This window comes from Hemitrygon akajei, chromosome 20, assembly GCF_048418815.1.
Source record: "Hemitrygon akajei chromosome 20, sHemAka1.3, whole genome shotgun sequence".
NCBI classification, from domain to species: domain Eukaryota; kingdom Metazoa; phylum Chordata; class Chondrichthyes; order Myliobatiformes; family Dasyatidae; genus Hemitrygon; species Hemitrygon akajei.
Window position 1 is genome coordinate 15,203,193 of NC_133143.1, and position 23,527 is coordinate 15,226,719.

General features: G+C 43.8%; 1 protein-coding gene across 7 annotated transcripts in view; it reads right to left on the minus strand.

Moving 5' to 3' along the window:
• The window catches only part of hivep1 (HIVEP zinc finger 1), a 281,993-nt gene that overhangs the window by 133,658 nt on the left and 124,808 nt on the right, over positions 1-23,527 (minus strand). For all 7 annotated transcript variants that reach the window (XM_073023908.1, XM_073023907.1, XM_073023913.1 and 4 more), the window contains one exon: positions 19,206-19,289. In XM_073023908.1, the coding sequence (XP_072880009.1) occupies positions 19,206-19,289 (84 nt within the window). The remainder of the gene's footprint in view (positions 1-19,205; positions 19,290-23,527) is intronic.

Consider the following 23,527-nt stretch of genomic DNA (forward strand, 5'->3'; position numbering starts at 1 on the left):
CCCTCATACAATTTCTTCTCCTCCTGCCATCTGGGAAAAGGCTCCGAAGCATTTGGGCTCTCACGACCAGACTATATAACGGTTTCTTCCCCCAAGCTATCAGACTCCTCAATACCCAGAGTCTGGACTGACATCTTGCCCTACTGTCCTGTTTATTATTTATTGTAATGCCTACACTGTTTTTGTGCACTTTATGCAGTCCAGTGTAGGTCTGTAGTCTAGTGTAGCTTTCTCTGTGTTTTTTTTTATTACGTAGTTCAGTCTAGTTTTTTGTACTGTGTCATGTAAACCATGGTCCTGAAAAACGTTGTCTCATTTTTACTATGCACTGTACCAGCAGTTATGGTCGAAATGACAATAAAAGGTGACTTGACTTGATCTACATGCTCAAGCTTTTCAGTCTGCTGTAAGTCATCGTTACAATCGCCAAGATCCTCTGCTATCTCCTCCGGTTTCATACACACTTTTCCACTGTCACACTTGATTGGTCCTATTCTCTCACATCTTATCCTCTTGTTCTTCACATACATGTAGAATACCTTGGGGTTTTCCTTAATCCTGTCTGCCAAGGCCTTCTCATGGCCCCTTCTGGCTCTCCTAATTTCAATCTTAAGCTCCTCCCTGCTAGCCTTATAATCTTCTAGATCTCTATCATTACCTGTTTTTTTTAACCTTTCATCAGCTCTTCATTTCTTCTTGACTAGATTTACAACAGTTCCTGTACCCTACCATCCTTTCCCCAGCTCAATGAAACGTACCTATGCAGAACCCCACGCAAATATCCCCTGAACATTTATCACATTTCTTCCACGCGTTTCCCTGAGAACATCTGTTTCCAATTTAAGCTTCCAAGTTCCTGCCTGATAGCCTCATATTTCCCCTTACTCCAATTAAATGCTTTCCTAACTTGTCTGTTCCTATCCCTCTCCAATACTATGCTAAAGGAGATAGAATTGTGATCACTATCTCCAAAATGCTCTCCCACTGAGAGATCTGACACCTGACCAGGTTCCTTTCCTTATACCAGATCAAGTGCAGCCTCTCCTCTTGTAGGCTTATCTACATATTGTGTCAAGAAACCTTCCCGCGCACACCCAACAAACTGCACCCCATCTAAACCCCTTGCTCTAGGGAGATGCCAATCGATATTTGGGAAATTAAAATCTCCCACCACAACAACCCTGTTATTTTTACCTTTCCAGAATCTGTCTCCCTATCTGCTTCTCGATGTCCCTGTTACTATTGGGTGGTCTATAAAAAAAACACCCAGTCGAGTTGTTGACCCCTTTCTGTTCCTAACTTCCACCCACAGAGACTCCGTAGAGAATCCCTCCATAACTTCCTTTTCTGCAGCCATGACAGTATCTCTGATCAACAGTGCCACATCCTCACCCCTTTTACCATGCAAGAAATCAGACAGACACCTCACTGACAGAGGTTTTACATTTCTATTGCATTTGCAACACAAAAATATTGAATTTCAGGAAGCGTATGAATACACTTCATGAGATTGAATGACAAATGATCAACCTTTCTCAACAAGCAATTTTAACTTTCAGCACATCAAGAATGTTTGACATAGGGCCATCAAATTCTGATTCCCACTGAAATAAGACATGGAATCATGAATGAATTCATTTATTTACACCAGAACTATGAACATGAAGGTCATAATCAATGTTTTGTTGCGTTGGTCTTGCACTGACAATCAAGTGTAAGAATTAACACCTGGGTGCACAATGTGCCAGCAACTCAATCCTGGAAATGGTCAACCAGACCATTTGAATGAGTGCCTGTCAGTTATTGCCAAAAGAGGCATGAACAGTAGCTTTAATATAAAGACATACTCATCCAAAAGACAAATAAGTTTCAACCTGCATTTGCCATTCACAGCATTCCAGTAAAGTTGGTTCAGATCATGACTAACAGTTGGTATCAGGTGAAGCCGAACAGTGCCATATACAGTATGTAATAGCATTTGGTATGCTCTCATCCCACCAATGCATCTACCATCAACAGGAGCAGCTAAGAAGGCAGACAGAGTATTAAAAGAGCATTAAAAGCCAAGGCCTGTGTTCCATGACTCCATGAGCTGTGTGCTGAACTGTAAGTAAGCAATCCATTGGCACAATTACGAAAGAATTCCATACTTGCCCAAGATCTCTGTTCCCAGTGCACACGAGATCTGAAACTAGACTAAGCATAGTTTGCATATATTTAGATGAGATAGCCAAAAAAAAACAATAAATTAAGGCAAACCTATCCATAAATCGGTTGGCAAGGTTGATACCAGAAATGAAGTGGTTAACCTATGGGGAGAGATTGAATCAGCTGGGACTATACTCTCTGGAATTCAGAAGAATGAGAGGGGATCTTACAGAAACATATAAAATTTTGAAAGGAATAGAGAAGATAGAAGTAGGAAAGTTGTTTCCATTGGTAGGTGAACTAGGGGACATTGCCTCAAGATTCAGGGGAGAAGATTTAGGATGGAGATGAGGAGAAACTGTTTTTCCCAGAGAGTGGTAAATCTGTGGAATTCTCTGCCAGGGAAGCAGTTAAGGCTTCTTCACTATATATATTTAAATGTAGTGACTATGCCCCAATTGACTCCTGTTCGTCTAGGGTAAACTGACACTTACGCCGCCAACTCTGTAATTGCATTGGTGGGGATACGGTGTGATGCACTCCAGTACACACCCACAACATAAAATATCAGAGAGTACACAATATGCAAGAAAATGATTACACTTTATAATTTTACTGGAACTAGGAGGTTAATAGAGAAACAAATACAAGCACAAAAGTGAAAAAAAAAAGGCACCACACTTATCAGAGTTTATCAGTTTGTGCATAAAATCATTGGAGCTCAAGAAGTAGAGTACTCTCTCCACCATTTGATCTCCTCAGATCTCCACGACCCTCGGCCTGTGACCAACCACAGTGGTCAACCAGAGCACTTCCCGCACGTCCTTCTTCTTTGCCTCTCCACTCTGAAAATCCCAAAACCCGCGCAAACTAACAGCTTTAGACAGACAAGAAAGAATAACATCTCTCCCATTGGATAAAAGTCCCATTAACACTAATCATAACCCAAACATGCTGCTACAGAAAACCCATTACCTCAGCAGTTAACATTACAAAGAAGCCATCTTATTATTAATACTACAGAGAAGCCATTTTATTAGCAGTTAACAGTTAGCATTACAGGTAATAGTACTAAGAACCCCACATAAGATACAATTAGATAGATTTTTAAATAGTAGGGGAATTAAGGGTTATGGGGAAAAGGCAGGTAGATGGAGCTGAGTTTACGGACAGATCAGCCATGATTTTATTGAATGGTGGGGCAGGCTTGATGGGCCGGATGGCCTACTCCTGCTCCTATTTCTTATGTTCAGACAAGTCAAGTCAAGTCACTTTTATTGTCATTTTGACCATAACTGCTGGTACAATACACAGTAAAAATGAGACAACGTTTTTTCAGGACCATGGTGTTCCATGATGCAGTACAAAAACTAGACTGAACTACGTAAAATACAACACAGAAAAAAACAACACTAGACTACAGACCTACCCAGGACTGCATAAAGTGCACAAAATAATGCAGGCAACACAATAAATAATAAACAAAACAATACGGCAGTAAGGTGTCAGTCCAGGCTCTGGGTATTGAGGAGTCTGATAGCTTGGGGGAAGAAACTGTTACATAGCCTGGTCGTGAGAACCCGAATGCTTCGGTGCCTTTTCCCAGACGGCAGGAGGGAGAAGAGTTTGTTTGAGGGGTGCGTGGGCATTTGATGAATAGCATTCGAAGGTATGTGTCTTTTTTGTCCAGGTGCCAGGTGGAGGGTGATGGCAATGCCGTTGTCTGTTGAGCGGTTGGGACGGTACGCAAACTGCAGGATATCCAGTGAGGGGGACAGCAGGGTCTTTATATGCCTCATGACAAGCCTCTCGAAACACTTCATGATGATGGCTGTGAGTGCCACAGGACAGTAGTCATTCAGGCAGGACACTGAAGACTTCTTCGGCACAGGGACGATGGTGGTGGCCTTGAAGCACGTTGGAACAGTGGCGCTGCTCAGGGAGATGTTGAAGATGTCAGTGAGAACATCTGCTAGCTGGTCTGCACATCCCTCTGAGCACTCTACCATGTATGTTGTCTGGTCCAGCAGCCTTCCGTGGGTTGACCCTGCACAGGGTCCTTCTCACATTGGCCACAGTGAGACACAGCACCTGGTCATTTGTAGGAGGGGTGGACTTCCTTGTCACCACATCATTTTCCACCTCAAAACGGGCATAGAAGTTATTCAACACATCTGGGAGGGAAGCATCACCCGCACAGTCAGGTGATGTTGTCCTGTAATTGGAGATGTCCTAGATGCCCTTCCACATGTGCCGCATGTCGCCGCTGTCCTGGAAGTGGCTGTGGATTTGCTGGGCACGTGCATGCTCTGCCCCTCTGATGGCCCGGGACAGTTTGGCCCTTGCTGTAGTTAAGGCTGCCTTGTTGCCTGCTGTGAAGGCGGAGTCATGGGTCCTCAGCAGTGCACACACCTCCGCGGTCATCCATGGCTTCTGGTTAGCGCGTATAGTGATGGTCTTGGACAGAGTAACATCATCAATGCACTTGCTGATGTAGCTGGTCACTGATGCCGTGTACTCCTCTAAGTTGGTAGAGTCGCCTTTGGTTGCAGCCTCCCTGAACATGTGCCAGTCAGTGTGCTCAAAGCAGTCTTGAAGAGCAGAGATGGCTCCTGCTGGCCAGGTTTTCACCTGCTTCTGAACTGGTCTGGAGCACCTGGCGAGCAGTCTGTATGCTGGGATTAGCATAACAGAGATGTGGTCTGAGTATCCGAGGTGGGGGTGGGGCTCTGCCCGGTACGCGTTGGGGATGTTTGTGTAAGCCAGGTCCAACGTGTTCTCCCCCTTCGTTGCAAAGTCCACATACTGATGGAATTTGGGAATTTGGGAAAAAAGGTTCGCGTGGTTAAAATCACCGGCGACAAATCTTACAAATTGTACAAATCTTAAGTAAAGAGTAAATTATGTATGCACACTGATGAACATTATATAACTGCTAGTATAAAATAAACAACCATCTCCAATCAGTAAGCATTGAGAGACTTACCTGCATAGCCAGGATTCAACTACAACAATATATGGCAAGCCTCTGCATTACTCAGGTAAAGTTTACTTCTACCAGCACAGGGAATGTGAAACAATGCAGACTTGTTAAATGGGTTCTGCACTAAGTGGCATCAAGGTTCCAGCCATTAAAAGAGGCCCAACTACTAAAGCACACATCACTAAGAGTCAGGCTGCAGCTCTGAACATACAAACGTACATGTCTGCTATTGAGCTTGAGCTAAGAAAGGAGCAGCTTTATTTTTATCCTAGCTGATGAAGCTGAGAAGTGCAGTGAGGTACTGCTTATACGCTGGTGCTAGTATATACCCTCCTATAGCAGTATAGAAATGAGTCTTCACTGAGAGATGGATGGAGAAATATGCTAAACCTGAGTCATCGAAGATAGGGGCTAAACTCAGAAACAAAATTCCATGGTCTTACTCATTTGGACAAATTCCCCGCAATCATGCACACCATGCTGTGGCATACACATACCTCACAGCTCAACAAACAGAAGTTGGTCAACTCCAGGAGCAGACTCAGCTGGCAATTTTGGGCTCACGTGACACAAGACTGTAATTAAAAATGTCTAAATTCACAGTGAATGAAATGCAGTGCTGTAATTGACCCTTTCAAATGCCTCTTCTCCTCTATAATATGTTACAGGTGGTGATTGAGCATTTGATCTGTATCATTCCTCACCATGAGAATTTTACGTATAGATTTACAGAATCATACATTAACAACCCCACCCCCCCAACGAAGACAAATGTCAATAGTGGACAGCTACCATTGTCACAGTGTTAAGAAGATCAGTGTGTTAATAGCCCCTTCCAGAAGGAAAAGGACACACTGTGCTATCTTATTTGACACTACATAAAGTGACACTACATACATACATACTTATGTGACACTACATACCACATAAAGTTCTTTGCAAAGGCAAAGGTTAGACCTTATCAATGGCAGCCAGCTACCATATCACAGTCTAAGAATTGACTAGCAGATAAGGCCATATCTAAATCTGTTTCCAGAAATCCTCAAATGAAGATCATGATACAATGGGCCATACAATGCGATTGATTCAGCACACAGGTATACATAGTGCATATTCTGGCCTGCAAGGGATGTCGATCACAGAGAAGACTGTATCACATTGCAGATCATTAACCAGAGTGGAGCCCTTCCATGCACGCTAGGAAGCAGTAGTTACCACTGTGCAAACAAGTAAATGGTTTCTTACTGTCACATGTACCAAGGTGTAGTGAAAAACATTTTTCTGCCTGCTGTCCATACAGATTACTTCATTACAACAGTACAAAGTAAAACAATAACTGAATAAAGACACAAAAGATTCTGCAGATGCTGGTTATCCAGAGCAACAGACACAAAATGCTGGAGGAACTCAGCAGATCAGGCAACATCGATGGAAATGAATAAACAGTCAACATTTCAGGCTGAGGTCCTTCTTCATGACACAAAGGGTGAAAGATGCTAAACTAAAAATGCTGGGAAGGGGAAGGAGGACTAGCTAGAAGGTAAAGGATTGGAAAAGAAGGAATCTGAGAGGAGACAAAATGTTCCAACCACCAAAAGTAGAATTCCCCTGTGGCCAACCATTTTAATTCCTCTCCCCATTCCCATTTCGATATGTCAGTCCAAGGCTTCCTTTTCTACCACGATGAGGCCACTCTCAGGTTGGAGGAGCAATACCTCATACCTCGTCTAGGTTGCCTCCAACCTGATGGCATGAACATCGATTTCTCCTTCTGGTAATAATTTTCTATTTTCCCCTTCCCATTCTGTCTTCACCTATTCCCCACTCTGGCCTCTTACCTCTTCTCCTTACCTGCCTGCCACCTCCTCCTGCTGCCTCTCCTTCTTCCCTTTCTTCCATGGCCCACTCTTCTCTCCTATCAGATTCCTTCTATTCCAGCTCTTTTTCTTTCTCATCCACCCGGCTTCAACTATCACCTTTTAGCTAGTCTTCTTTCCCCTCCCCCCATCTTTTTATTCTAGTGTCTCCCCTTCCTTTCCAGTTCTGAAGAAAAGTCGACTGTTTATTCATTCCCATAGATCTTGCATGACCTGCTCAGTTCATTCAGCATTTTGTGTATGTTGCAGCAGAATGTAGAATAAAGATTTTCAGACACAGAGAAAGTGCAGTGCAGGTAGACAATAAGGTGCAAAGCCATATTGACATAGCTAGTAAGGTCAAGAGTTCTTTGGTCCTGAATGTTGGAAACTCAAGGCAGCATTGGTTAATGTCTTCAAAATCTGCACACTGGTGCAGTTTCTTAGAATTTACTGATACAAAGCTCAGGAGTGTTCCAGGGTATCTGTGGATCACGAACTTCCCACATTGGTTCCGGTGACGTCATCGTCGAGAATGGCAGCTTAAGACACTAGCTCCTCTGGAAAAACGCGTATTAAGCCCCGTTATTCCATCAAATATAATATTTTTTGAAAAATATTTGAACTGAAAAGAGGGGCAAGAATGGGGAAAAAGAACGGAAATAAAAAAAGCGACACTGCGGAGCCTGCGTCCGAGAGGAGTGCAGCGAGCGGCTCTCCGACCCGACCGCGTGCGAGAGAGGCGGCTACTGAGCCTCATTCAGGTGAAGCGGCGAATATCTTCGAAATCCTGAAAGAAATAAAGCAGCAGCTCCGGGATATTAAGGCAGAGCTCACCTTAATCAAAAAATAGCGGTGGCAGAGACTCAAATTGAGAAGGTGGAAGATCGCGTTCAAAACATGGAACGGATACTGAGTAAGACAATAAAAATATTACATCACCAAGAAGGTAAACTGCTTGACCTGGAGGGAAGATCACGGCGGAAAAATATCAGAATCTATAACGTTCCTGAAGGAGTGGAGGGCTCGTCTATGACGGAGTTTGTCAAAAAGCTACTGCGGGACACGCTGGATATTCCCTCGGTTATGAAGCTGGAAATCGAGAGGACGCACCGCACGCTGGTTCCGAAACCTACCCAGGACAGAAAGCCACGCTCTATAATAATTAAATTCCTTCGGTACAGCACAAAGACGCAGATTCTACAAAGGGCCTGGGGTAAGAAGAGAGTGTTTTTCGACGATAAATTAATATATTTTGACCAAGATTACCCCCCCCCCCCCCCGCGGTCCTGCAGAAATGCAAAGAATACTCTGAAGTAAAGCGAGTACTAAAGCAAAATAAGATTAGATTTCAAACTCCGTACCCTGCTAAACTTTGAGTGTTTTATGACAACAGGACGCGGTTGTACCAGACAGTGGAAGAAGCGACTACAGACATGAAGGCCAGAGGTTTGCCCGTCAGTGTCACCAAAATGAAGGAAAGCCTGACTGAGGAACTGTCCCACTCCGCTTGGGAAATAGTGCGAGAATCGAGAAGGCAGGAGACGGGAGGAGGCCGAGAGAAATATATCAGGAAAAGACCGGGAGTTTCCCAAAGACAGTCCTCACCCCCTTCAGAAGAGCCATAAGGTTTGGCTAACTTTAAAAATGTTGAGAAACTAAATGAAAGCAAAAGCAGATGGTGATATACCTATCTTGAGAAATACTTATTATAATGTGGATTTTATATTACTTAGTTGTTATTCTTTATTCGCTCACTTACTCCTTTTTCCCCACCAAAATGAGTATATATACGTATGTAATGTGTGTGTATGTATGTGTGTGTGTATATATATATATATAGCAGGAGTACACAGGGAAATTTTTTCTGTGTAATGGATTTGTTCACTGACTTTTATGAATACTGCATTGGGGGCCCTCAACTCACAAAGTAAGAAGGGGTTATCCCCCACAGCTAGACATTTCCTCTAGCTCAACGCAGGGTCATCTACTAGTGACCTCAGCCTTGGACTCCCACATTCGTTGCCATTTTTGTTATTATCTGTGTTCCTTGGTTCTTATTTGTTCAGGGAGTAGATCGATTAAGTTTTATTCTAATTTCAATGGTACATTGACAGATAAATACAGATGGCTAAGGACAAGGTAAAATTCATTTCTTTTAATGTCAATGGGCTATTAAATCCAATCAAACGTAAAAGAATTTTATCCAATTTGGAATAATTTGATTCATACTGGGAAAAATGGTTTAACTAAATAATGCTTCATAGGCCTGACTTCATTCTCACAAATCAATGAATCTGTTGTAAAAACAAAAGATCACTCCCTACTTGTACATAGTTCTTCCCTTTTGCTTGTTTTTTCTCTCCACTCTTTTCTATAAGTGTGTACCTCAGATAAATACTCTGTGGAGATTTGTGATATATATGATTATATGATAAATAGGTACAATGGCTGAAACACATCTTATGGAAATGTTTGTTTGATGATGAACTTCAATAAAAAAATAAATTACAAAAAAAAAAGAACTTCCCACATTGTATTAATAAAGTATGGTGACATTCACACTTTCACTATTGGTGTTCTGACAGTACCCACAGACTGCTACTCAAACAATGTAATGCAGTCTCCTTTGAGCCATGTGCAAACTGATGCCCAAACTCATGTGTCACTGCCTGGATCATTTTATTAACTGGCTGTGCTTGAATGTGTCTGTAAGAAGATGAGCTCACTCTTGCGAGGGTGATATCCATTATGAGTACAATCTTCACTAAGTGGTTGGGGAAGCCATAAATCTCTGCTTGGTGGAAGGTATTACAATCAAAGAAGCATTACAACATTAAAAGGGCCATTTGGCTCATCAAGCCTTTGTTAGCACTCTTCATGCACGATCTAGTATGGAATCAATATTTTTTAAGTTACTTTCACAACCAGGATATCAAGATCATGGAAAGAGACCTTGAGACATCTCTTCATCACAGTCACCTGACATCCTCCTCCACTTTTTTCTTCTTCTCCTTCTTTTGCTGCAGCTCACACAGAAAGGCTGTCACCATTCAATAATGTGAGGTTGTATCAAATTAATGCTGCAAGGCAACTCCTGATCAGTTCAGACATTGAAATGGAACTTTGAAGATAAGTTGCAGTTGTTTAAAAGTGAGACAAAAAGAGCAGAAAATGTTGGAAATACTGAGCAAGTAAGACCACATCTGTGGGAAGTGAAAGAGTTAATGTTTCAGACACTTTGCCAGAACTGTATAGAAAAAACTGTGGGGAAGGTGGATGAAGGGACAATGTCTGATAGTGTAAATTGAGGTGACCATGAGAATGGACTGTAAACAAAGCTATCCAGTCAATGAATGAATGTCAGCCATTAGGATGAGAATGTAGACAAAAAAGCAAAAGTTAAAGAATGTGGGAGTTGTGGAATGCAGAGATGGTGGACAAGCCCAGTGGGTCCCATTCCCAGATGAAAAGTAAAAAGCACAGCCAATTTCAGAGATGAATGACTGCAATAGACCCAGAAATCAAGCTACCTATAGTTGCAGAATTCAATATTGAAACAAAAGTGGCTGCAACAGGCCCAGATGGAAGACGAGGTTCCTCTAGCTTGCATTGGACTTCCTTGTATCAAGATAGGCCATAGACTGACAGGTCAGAGTGGAAGTGGGTTGAGGAATTAAAGTGGTAGATAATGGGAAACTCAGTTTTGCCCATGGACTGAATGCAGGCACTCAACAAAGCAGTCAGCTGACCTGCATTTAGTTTTCCCAATGAAGAGATCATATTACGAACACTGAATGTAACACACTAGATTTGAAGATGTGCAAGTGAAGCACTAGCTCATCTAGAAACACTAGTAGCTTCCTGTTTGATAGTAAGGGAAGAAATTAAAGGATAAATGATGCATCGCTTGTGGTTGTATGAAGGCAGATGGTTGATGGAACTAAAAAGTGTACCAGTGAGTTATGAAAGGAATAGTCCTTGCAAAATGCTTAAAGGGAAGGAGAATGAAAGATGTGTCTAATGGCAAGATCTGTTTGAAGGTGGCAGAACTTGCAAAGTGTTATCTGTTAAATGACAATGCAAGGGTGTGGAAGCTGAGGATCCCGATGGAGAGCTGGTGAGAGGAGAGGCAGGAGAAATGAAAAAAATGTGCTTGATGGCTTTGTTAATAATTGTTGAAAGGGAAACAAGAAGAAGGAAGACATTTCAGAGGCAATAGTACGGATAATCTCATTATCAGAGCAAATAAGAGGAACATAGAAAAACTGTGAGTAAAGGAGAGTTTCCACAATTTTCCCCTCTCCTCCTCTTTCAGAACTTTGCAGGGATCGTTTCCTTCATGATTCCCTGGTCCAAATTTCCATTTCTACCAATCACACCCATTCTTACAACATCTTCCTTTCAAACTGCAGGTGATACCACAATTGTCCCTTCTTATTATCCCTTCCCATCATATCCAGACCCAAACAAACTTTCCAGGAGAACAGTGATTCACATAAACTTCTTCCAATCTAGTGCCCTGCATTCAGCATTCAGTGTGGTCCCTTCTGCATCAGAGAAACTCAATGCAGACTAGACTAGATAACCTGTGTTCAATTTGCAGGGAAAACCCTGAGCTTCCTGTTACCCGGCACTTTAATTCGCCATTACTCTCTCACATTCTGACCTGTCGGTCTGTGGCCTTCTACACTGTTGTATTGAGGCCCAATGAAAGGCAGCGTAACAACATCTCATCTTCAGTCTGGACACGTTGTAGCTCTCCAGACTTAATATTGAATTCTACTTCAAGTAACTTGATTTCTCTGTCTGTATCAGTCATTTATCTATGATATTAGCTCAGCTTGTTTTTTTCTTCTTTCCTTTTTACTTTTTCCCTTCTTGGCAAGCAGAGGACATGCTCAGCCTGACTTGCAAGGCAAACTTCCTGTTCTGCATTTTGTAACACAGATGTCATTTATCGATATTCTTACTCTCTAACTGCTCCCATTCACTCATTGATTAGATAATCATGTTTACAGTTTATCCCCATGGTCCCATCAGAGACATTTCTCTTCTCCTGTAGCTTAACAAGTTTCTTTAGTTCTCCTTCTCTGTTCTGAAGGAAGATCTTTGACATGAAGTGTTAACTCTGTTTCTTTTCCATAGAGGTGGCTTAACTTGCTATTTCCAGCATTTTCTGTTTTTATTTTAGATTTCCAACATCTACAGAAACTGTAGATGTTTCCAAATCCACAGATGATTTGGAATCTACAGATGAAGGGTAATAGAATGGCAAGTTCAGGGGATCCTGAGTGCCAAAGGTTATTGAGAGTTTAATAAATAAACGAAAAAGGGAATATTTAGTACAGAGCACTGAAAATAGAGGAGACCCTTTAAGAGTCTGAAGGGAGGAATATTTTTTAAAAATTAGGATATACAGTACTATGCACAAGTCTTTTGCACATGTAAAAAATCTATAAAACAAAGATGCTTACAAAAATAAGGAATTGAAAAGTTTCTAAGTGTATCAAAAAATGACTATAAAAACAGTAAACAATAAATACTAAATCAAATCAAAATACTTGGCGTGACCTTTAAAACTGCATCAATTCTCTTAGCTACACACTGTTATGCAGGTTTACAAAATAATCAGCTGGCGGGTTGTTCCAAGCATCTTGGAGAACTTACTACAGTTCTTCTGCAGACTTTGGCTGTCCCACTTGCTTCTACCTCTCCAGGTAATCCCAGACAGCTTCGATGTTGATATCAGGGCTCTATGGAAACCATACCTTCTGAAGCCATTTATAAAATCTAGGGTGCCTAAGACTTGTACAGAGTACAGTGGCCATTAAGTATTATTGGCAGGAAGATTAAAGAGCATCCAGTAGCGATGTGCTACACACAGCGCTGAAATAACGACACGCAGTTGGTAAGTCGTTTCGAGACTAGTTTATTCAAACTTCGCGGCGCTGGTATTTCAATCCCTAGCACCCGCCCTCTCCGGGCGGAAATAACATCAGAGGTGCATTACCAAGGTCTCTCCCCGCGCGCTGGCTATTTGTGAGCCGGTTCGCCTGCGCAGAAAGTGGGTCGCCACATAACCGCCCCCCCAGAACTGGCGATACACCCCCCAATGTCCTCAGTCTGGGTCGGACTCTGTTTGGGAGGTCTGCCTCTGCGCCACGGTGCCTGAACCGCGACCGGCTGCGCCAAGTCCACATGGGCTGGTTTGAGTCGGTCCACCGTGAAAACCTCCTCTTTCCCCCCAATGTCCAGAACGTACGTGGACCCGTTGTTGTTGATCACCCTGAATGGCCCCTCGTACGGCTGCTGTAGCGGCGCCCGGTGTCCGCCCCTTCGTACAAACACAAACTTACAGTTTTGCAGTTCTTTGGATACATGGGTCGGGGTCAGTCCATGCTGTTAAGCTGGTACGGGGGCCAGGTTGCCGAGCCTTTCGCGTAGCCTGTCCAGGACTGCTGCGGGTTCTTCCTCTTGCCCCCTTGGGGCTGGTATGAACTCTCCCGGGACAGCCAGGGGTGCGCCGTACACCATCTCAGCCGACGAGGTGTGCAGATCCTCTTTGGGCGCTGTACGAATTCCAAGCAGGACCCAGGGAAGCTCGTCCACCCAGTTAGGTCCTCTCAGGTGGTCCATGAGAGCCGACTTCAAGTGACGGTGGAAGCGTTCCACCAGTCCGTTCGACTGTGGGTGGTAGGCAGTAGTGTGGTGCAGCTGCGTTCCCAACAGGCTGGCCACAGCTGACCGCAGGCTGGAGGTGAACTGGGCACCTCTGTCGGAGGTAATGTGGGCCGGTGCCCCGAAGCGTGCTACCCAGGTTGCGATCAGTGCTCGGGCGCAGGAATCGGCAGATGTGTTGGTGAGCGGGACCACCTCTGGCCACCTCGTGAACCATTCTACCACCGTTAGGAGGTACCGCGCTCCTCGGAACACTGGTAGGGGGCCCACGATATCCACGTGAATGTGGTCGAACCTCCGGTGGGTGGGTTCGAACTGCTGTGGCGGGGCTTTAGTGTGCCGCTGTACCTTGGCTGTTTGGCACTGCGTGCACGTTCTGACCCATTCACTGACCTGCTTGCGAAGTCCATGCCACGTGAACTTGCTGGAGACCAGCCGGATGGTTGTCCTGATAGATGGGTGCGCCAAACCGTGTATGGAGTCGAAAACCCGCCGCCTCCAGGCTGGCCGGTAGCCACGGCGCACAGGAGGGTCCTATCACCTGGGCCTACAAGAAAGTCCTGCAGCTACAAACCCGAGACTGCGGTCCTGTAGCTGGGCATCTCATCGTCTGCCTGCTGCGCCTCTGCCAGTGCTGCATAGTCCACCCCCAGGGACAGGGCCTGGACAGCTGGTCTGGAGAGTGCGTCCGCCATGACGTTGTCCTTTCCCGAGACGTGCTGGATGTCCGTCGTGTACTCTGAGATGTAGGACAAATGTCGCTGCTGGCGAGCCGACCAGGGATCGGAAACCTTCGTGAACGCGAAGGTCAACGGTTTGTGGTCCGTGAACACGGCAAACGGCCTGCCTTCTAAGAAGTACCTGAAATGCCGGATTGCCAGATATAGCGCCAACAGTTCCCGGTCGAAAGCACTGTATTTGAGCTCGGGTGGTCACAGGTGTTTGCTGAAAAACGCCAGGGGTTGCCAGCGACCCTCGATGAGTTGTTCCAGCACCCCACCGACTGCCATGTTAGATGCGTCCACTGTGAGGGCGGTAGGGACTTCCATTCTGGGGTGCACTAGCATCGTGGCGTTTGCCAAGGTTTCTTTCGTTTTAATGAAAGCGGCGGCAGACCCCTCGTCTCAGGTAATGTTCTTGCCCTTACCCAACATCAGGGCGAATTCAGCATGATTTCAGCAAGAATTCCTCTCTTCAGCATGATTCGGGCAGCTGAAGAGAGGAAACGGTGGTAGAAATTTACCATACCCACGAATTCCTGAAGGCCTTTGATTGTGTTGGGTCGGGGGAAATGGCGGACTGCGTCTACCTTAGCGGGCAGAGGGGTGGCCCCATCTTTAGTAATCCTGTGGCCCAGGACTACTGGTGTCGAGCCCGAACTGGCATTTGGCTGGGTTGATTGTCAGGCCGTATTCACTCAGTCGGGCGTAGAGTTGACGGAGGTGGGACAGATGCTCCTGATGACTGCTGCTGGCTATGAGGATGTCGTCCAAATAGATGAAAGCGAAGTCCAGGTCGCGTCCCACCGCGTCCATTAACCGCTGAAACGTCTGTGCGGCATTCTTTAGGCCGAACGACATGCGGAGGAACTCGAAAAGGCCGAAAGGGATGATGGGTGCCGTTTTGGGGAAGTCGTCCGGATGCATCGGGATTTGATGGTATCCCCGGATGAGGTCCACCTTGGAGAAGATCCGTGCGCCGTGCAGGTTTGCTGCAAAATCCTGAATGTGCGGCACAGGGTAGCGGTCTGGTGTTGTAGCCTTGTTCAGCCTGCGGTAGTTGCCGCATGGTCTCCAGCCCCCTGTTGCTTTGGGCACCATGTGCAGGGGGGAGGCCCATGGGCTGTCGGACCGCCGTATGATCCCCAATTCCTCCATCCGCTTGAATTCCTCCTTCGCCAGGCGGAGCTTTTCCGGGGGGGAGCCTTCCCGGGGCGTGGAGGGGTGGTACCTGGGTCGGAATGTGGTGCTGTACCCCGTGTCTGGGCATGGCTGCCGTGAACTGCAGTGTCAGAATCGATGGGAAGCCCGCCAGGAGTCTGGTGAATTCGTTGTCCGACAGCATGATGGAGTCCAGGTGTGGGGCCGGCAACTTGGCTTCACCCAGGGAGAACGTCTGGAAAGTCTCGGCATGTACCAGTCTTTTCCCTTGCAAGTTGACCAAGAAGCAGTGTCCCGACTGTTTGTCCCAGACGTACAAGAGGCTGTCCTGGTGGCCAGCGGCCAAAGGTCCCAATGAGCAGCGCCTTGAATGCTTCATATTTGTGTTCTTCCGGAGGCGACTGTATGAAATCCGCAACCTGGGCGGTCGTTTCCTGGTCAAGGGCGCTCACCACATGGTAGTAACGCGTGGAATCAGAGGATATCTGCCAAATCTGGAACTGGGCTTCTGCTTGGCTAAACCACACGCGTGGTCGCAGTGTCCAGAAAGTCGGCAGTTGTAGCGAAACTGCATGAACAGATGAAGAGTCGGTCATCTTTGGCCCAAATCCCGTTTGGACCGTCGGGGTCACCAATGTAACAATGTGCTACACACAGCGCTGAAATAACGCTGAAATAAGTTGTTTCGAGACTAGTTTATTCAAACTTCGCGGCACTGGTATTTCAATCCCTAGCGCCCGCCCTCTCCGGGCGGGAATGACGTGAAAGGTGCATTACCAAAGACTCTCCCCGCGCGCTGGCTATTTGTGAGCTGGTTCGACTGCGCAGAAAGTGGGTCGCCACAATCCCAAGGTTTTTTTCTTTACTAAAAGTAAGAGGATAACGGGGAAACAGTGGACCCCTTTAGGGACCAAGAACCAGAGGACATATGAAGAATGTCAAATTAATACTTTCACCTATATTCATTAAGGAGAAAGACATTGTAATTGGAGATTTTAGTTGAGACTGTGAAATTCCAGAGCTTGTTAAGATTAAAAGTGGAGTTAATAGATGTCTCAAGTAAGCATTAAGGTGGTTTGGATTTATCCCAGACAAAGAAGAGGATTGCTAGGGTAGTGGAAGAGATATTTAAATCTTTACTGGGGGCCCAGTGCATGAAAAGAATCACAGGAACCAGAGCCCCAGTATATTAAAGAGTGAGCTACAGGGCAACACCAGTATATCAAAGTTAGTGTGGGACTTGAAACCCAATGAGTTAGGGGGAGTGTGGCAACCGACGCTGCAATATACAGTCGGCCCTCCTTATCCACAGATTCCGCATGCGCGAATTCAACCAACTGCGAATTGCAAAAACCCAGAACTGCTCTTCCAGCACTTGTTGTTCAAGCACATACAGACTTTTTTTTCTTGTCATTATTCCCTAAACAATGCAGTGTAACAACCATTTTACATAGCATTTACATTGTATTAGGTATTATAAGTAATTTACAGATGATTTAAAGTATATGGGAGGATGTGCGTGGGTTATCGTGCATCGGGATTGAAAAAATTGGAAGTTCTCTTACTAAGTAAGTTGGAACAGGTACATCCGGTATTATTTAGCGTCAGTTAGTCAAACGTTTGTCTTAGTATATAGTATATATTTTACCTTTCTATGCATATAAAACACTTAAGAACATGTTTCAGCGCCGGCTTGGGAACGGAAGTTCTCGGGACTCAGGACAGATTGCTCCCTAGTGCGCCCTCCACCGTGCCGGGTTGATGTGGAGGATCAAAAACCCAAAACCCCAAAATCCAATAATTAAACCACTGCGTTGCTTAGTAATAATTGTAGCTTTCATCGGGGCACAGCCTTTCTCACCTTATCCTTTAAAATTGTTCCGACCGTTGATCGACGTAGCCTAACGCTTTTCCAATGATCAATGGCGTTTCACCTCTTTTCAATCGCTTTATTATTTCCACTTTATTTTCAATCATGATCGTGATTATTTTCGTGAACAGAAACACTGCGCATTTAGAGCTCTGGCGCCGGGTCCTAATGCCCACCGCACTGAGACAGGTTAAATAAGGTCTGGGGTTCCGCTGGGTCCTAAGGTCCACCCTGTTGAGACAGGGTGAATAAGGGACTTGAGCATCCACGAATTTTGGTATCCACGAGGGGTCCCGGAACCAATTCCCCGTGGCTAAGGAGGGCCAACTGTATTGAAGAGTGTGTGAGAATGAGGTCCCAGTAAGTCAAAGGAAATGTGGGAACTGGGGACCCCAGTAAGCTAACAGGAGTGTAGAATCAGCACTCAGTTAACCAGATGTCAAACAATCAGGATTTCCGAACAGTCAGATAGCAGATTGTCAGTTAAAACATGGTCCACAGTACCATAGCAGTTAACATGATGCTATAACAGCTCAGAGTTCGAAGTTCAATTCTGGTACAGTTGTGTAAGGAGTCTCTCTGTATGTCCTCCCCATGGAATATATGGGTTTTCCCAAGGTGCTCCAGTTTTCAAAGAAGTACTGGATTGATTAATTGGTCATTTTAAATTGTCCTGTGATGAGGTTACAGTTAATTGATGTTGCTGAGTTGCTGGGTGACGGGGCTCAAAGGGACAGAAGGGCCTTCTCCACGCCGTATCACTAAATAAATAAAGATAAATTTAAAAATTCCACTGCCTAAACTATTCTCAAAACAAAACATTTATTACATTTCAGACACTAGCTTGTCTGCTTATTCCATTTGATATCAAAGTTAAACTCTCCACAAAATCACAATGCTTTTTCTACATGCTTGTCTAGTACCTACGTAAATACATTTGGCCTTACAACTGCATTCAGGGCATCCCTACATAATTCTGAAATTCTCTCCTGCTACTGAACATAGTGTATCGCTATTTTATACTTAATTCCATTTAGGTTACGCCTAAGCTGCTTCAAATTTTCCTATTCTTTCTGCAATATGTACTATTAAGTATTAATTTCCAATCCTGACCATCTTGCAGTCAGTAATTGTTACCATTTATTCTTTTCCAAGTAGATCCTGTCTCATTTCTCAGTTTGTTCCTTGCAGCCTTTGAGCTTACAGTATATGAAGGAGAGTTATCTGTGGCACACAGCCCAACCCTCTTTCTATAATGCTTTTATTAAACATTACTTATTTCTCTGTTTTGATTTAATGTGTTCCTTTTACCCAAGGTAAATGTTTTTGATACTCAATATATTACTTTTATCTTTCCATTCTTTTTAAAATGATTTATACTATCATTCATCCAGAAAGTAACACCTTAAAATGTGCTAAAATTACAACGGAATCTTAATATACACCAGGCACATATTAATGTCGATATGTAACATACTCCCCTGGAAACTAGTCCCCTTATGCTACACCATCATAGCCAATGTAAAATTTCTGAAGCATCAGATGCTGATGAACTTGACAAATGTCTCGTGCAGATTCATTATGAACCACAAAGGTCTTCATATTTGTAAATTAAGCAAGTATGCTTTAATTCTGCCAAATGGTCACAAGATGCTTTCCTGTTCATTAACTAAACAATAAGATCAGCAGGCAGCAACTAAGAATACAGTATTCAAATTCTGGAGATGAATAGTGCAAGAATTACTACCACTCTTCCTTTAATGTATATATATTGAACTGAAACCAACCTTTTCTTGTGCCTTCAGTGACTTGCAAGCTTTTGTGAGCACTTTCAGGAACCCGCAATTCTTTTTGTGCTTCTTGAATTTTGTCTGAAAGTAAAATAAATAAATGCTGATAAATATTTTCAATAAAACTGAATGAATGTTTCAAAAATACAATATCAGAGAGAGAACTAGAGATTCTAAAACATAGCTAGAATCCAAATAACTTTCTTTCCTATAAACATTCAGATTTCATCGGGCATAAGCACCAATGGTTGGAGCAGTCAATGAATGCACCATGGTAAAAACTGTAGATCTCCTGTAGATTGTAAAACTGTAGATTTATAGATCTCCTCAACAATAATTTGGCTTTAGTAATATCAGAAACCACTTTGGAATATCAAGAAGCCATGAAAGGCATTGCATTTCTGCAAATCTAAAAACTGTGGTTTCTGGAAATCTGAAATAAAAGTGAAATTGCTGGGTAAACTGAGCAAACCAGGCAGAATTTGTGGAAAAAGAAATGAAATGAGTTTTTCAATAGGTTTCAACAGGTGCATTTAATGTCAGAGAAATGTATACAATGTACATCCTGAGATTCTTTTTCAGCAAGGCAATGACCCCCCCCACCCCCATCAGCAAAAAAGCATCAGTATCCTCCACCGAGCGCTCAAGCAAAGCATCAATGACACAGAACTGCAGTACCCCCAAAACTACTCATTCACCCAGTAATTCTCTCTTTCTCTCGCTCTCTCTCTAATAAGGGAAAATAAGAAATAAGAGGTGTCCCCGTTTCACAGCAAGAGGGGAGATATAACTAACAACTCGCTGATTTATGATGTTAAAAGTCTGTTGCATCGATTTTCTGAGCTCTGAGTCTGGAGAGTCAGCACCAAAAAAGCTCAGCTCTCCAGGCATGCAACCCCCAGCAGCTAACCCACTGCTCCCGATGTTCCGTGTGGTCCTGCAACGCTTCAGTCGGGCATCGGCCTAGACATTCTGACACTTACTTCTTTTATTGTATAAATGCAAATTATTTTTGAGCTTTTCGTTTAACACTGCAGTATAGAAATTCATTCAGTGGATCAAGTCTTGCCTGTTCTTCAGAATTCAGTTCCAATTAAATCACTTCCCTTACTCTTTACCCATTCCTGCAAGTCAAATGTCATACAATATATTATTGCAATGCTCAATCTAGCACATTGTCCTTGAAATCCAGAAATCCAGCTGTAACTTATGACGTAATACATCATTGCACACCAGATCTACTAACAGTGGTACTCAAATACTCCACATTGCACAAAATTTACAAATACAAATTTAAAGAGGGATGTTGGGCTAATTACAGAAAAACAGTTTTGGCTGATAAAAGGGTATAATATTATTAAAACGTGTGTTATTGTGTGCTGTGGTGGCTCTTGTGTGTTGTTAGAATGTGAATATTTTTAAATATATTTATTGACGCTGCATTGCACAACTTTGTGAAATAGTTATTTATTGGATTAATAATTAAATGCCATTTAGAACATAAGACCATATGACATAGGAGCAGAATTAGACCATATGGCTCATCGAGTCTGCTCCGCCACTCAAGTGAAATAGTTATTTATTGGATTAATAATTAAATGCCATTTAGAACATAAGACCATATGACATAGGAGCAGAATTAGACCATATGGCTCATCGAATCTGCTCCGCCACTCAATCATGGCTAGTCCTTTTACTTTCTCCTCCTCAACACTAGTCCACGACCTTCTCCCTGTAACCTTTAATGCCATGAACAATTAAGAACTATCAATCTCTGTCTTAAATACAGCCAACGACCTGGCTTCCACAGCTGGATGTGGCAACTGTTATACCAGTCCCCTCCTTTGCGAGAATCGCAAGAGCCCTAGTGAAGGGGGGGGGGGGGGGGTCAATGACCCAAGAGGGAGAGAGACGTGCTGAACAGCCACAGGAAATGGGAGAGAGAGGGAGACGTGCTGAAGACCACGTTCCACCGGGAAGCAGAATAAAGCGACCCTGGCTATTGTCTCATGAAGACCACGTGTAAAGCCCTCGGGCAAAGTGGGCTGGTTGAGAGAGAGATTGACACCTGCGATCACGTGAGGAAGTATAAAGGAGGATCTGGGGGGACGGGACGACCCCTTCAAACGCACCAGAAGAGACGCTAGAAATCCTGCGACAGCGTTTTGATAGCGACAGCCGGTGGTGGGGTTCGTGTGCGTCTTTTCCTTGCCTGGGATTGGCGACCTCACCACGGAAGAACGGCTTAGCTACAGGGGAAGCCACAAATGAGCGTCCATTTCCCAATGAGACTTCGACGAACTGAACTCCTGAAGGTTGGAAAACCTGTCGGGTAACTGTTTCATTCAATCTCTATCTCTCTCTCTCTTTCTAACAAAAGTGCACCAACGCGACACCACAACAGACGGCAGCTGGTGGAACTGCAGTGACCACAAGAGACTTTCAGGTATACAGCGGACAATATATACATTACCCCTAGACAACGATAGAGTTTATTTCTTATTGGTTATTACTATACCTGCGCTTTAGATTGAGTATTGACGACTTATGGCATCTGAATGTTTGTATTAACCTTACTTTTGTGCCCCTTTGTAAATAAAAACGTTTGAAAATGGTACCATCAGACTTCAGCGGACCTCTCTATCTTTGCTGGTAAGTGATCCAGTTACGGGATACGTAACACAACAAATTCCACAAATTCATGACCCTTTGGCTAAAGATATTTCACTGCATCTCTGTTTTGAAAGAGCGCTCCTCTATCCAGAGGCTGTGCCCTCTTGTCCTAGACTCTCCCACCAAGGGAAACATCCTTTCTGCATTTACTCTGTATGGGCCTTTCAACATTCAAAAGGTTTCAATGAGATCCCCCTACATCTTTCTGAATTCCAGTGAGTACAGACCCAGAGCCATCAAAAGTTTCTCGTATGATAATCCTTTCATTCCTGGAATCATCCTTGTGAACCTTCTCTGGACCCACTCCAATGCCAGCACATCTTTTCAAAGATGAGGGGCACAAAACTGTTCACAATACTCAACATGAGGCCTCACCAGTACTTTAAAAATCCTCAGCATCACATTCTTGCTCTTGTATGCTACACTTCTTGAAATGAATGCCAATGTGGCATTTGCCTTCCTCACCACTGACTCAGCCTACAAGATAACCTTCAGGGTGTTCTGTACAAGGACTCCCAATTCCCTCTGCATCTTAGATTCCTGGATTTTCTCCCCATTTAGAAAATTGTCCGCACATTTATTTCTACTATCAAAGGGCATGGACCATGCATTTTCCAACATTGCATTTCATTTGCCACTTTCTTGCTCATTCTCCTAATCTGTCTAAGTTCTTCATCCTACCTGTTTCCTCGACACTACCTACCCCTCCACCAATCTTCAAATCAGCTGCAAACATGGAACAAAGCCATCTATTTCATCATCTAAATCATTTATATACAGCATAAAAGCCTTCTGAAAGTCCAAATATACAACATCCACTGCATCCCTTTTATCTATCCTACTTGTGATCTCCTCAAAGAATTCCAACAGGTTCATCAGGCCGAATTTTCCCTGAAGGAAACCATGATGACTTCGTACTATCTTGTCCTATATCGCCAAGTACCTCATCCTTACCAATTGACTCTAACATCTTCCCAACCACTGAGGTCAGGCTAACTGGTCTATAATTTCCTTTCTGTTGCCTTCCTCCCTTCTTAAAGAGTGGAGTGACATTTGCAATTTTCCGGTCCTCTGTAAACTGCACCCACTTCGCTTTCTTCACACACTACAACATCTGGCATATTGCTAGTGATGAATGATGCAAAATACTCATTTAGTTCATCTGCCATCTCCTTGTCCCCCATTATTATTTCTCCTGCCTCATATTCTAGCGGTCCTGGCAGTCCACTCTCATTTCTCTTTTATTTTTAACATACTTGAAAAAATTCTTATAATCCACTGCGATATTATTTGCTAGCTTGCTTTCATGTCATCTTTTCCCTTCTAATAACTTTTTTTGGTTGCTCTCTGTAGGTTTTTAAACATTTCCCCATCGTCTATTTTACCACTAATTTTTGCTTTGTTGTATGCCCTTTCTTTTGTTTTTACATTAGCTTTGACTTCCCTTGCCAGCCACAGGTGTACTATTTGACTATTTGAATATTTTACTTTATTTTTGGAATACATATGTCCTCCACTTTCCTCATTTTCCCCAGAAACGCACACCATTGCTGCTCTGCTGACACCCCTCCAACAGCTCCTTCCAATTTACTTTGGCCAACTCCTCGCTCATACCACTGTAATTTCCTTTACTCCACTGAAATACT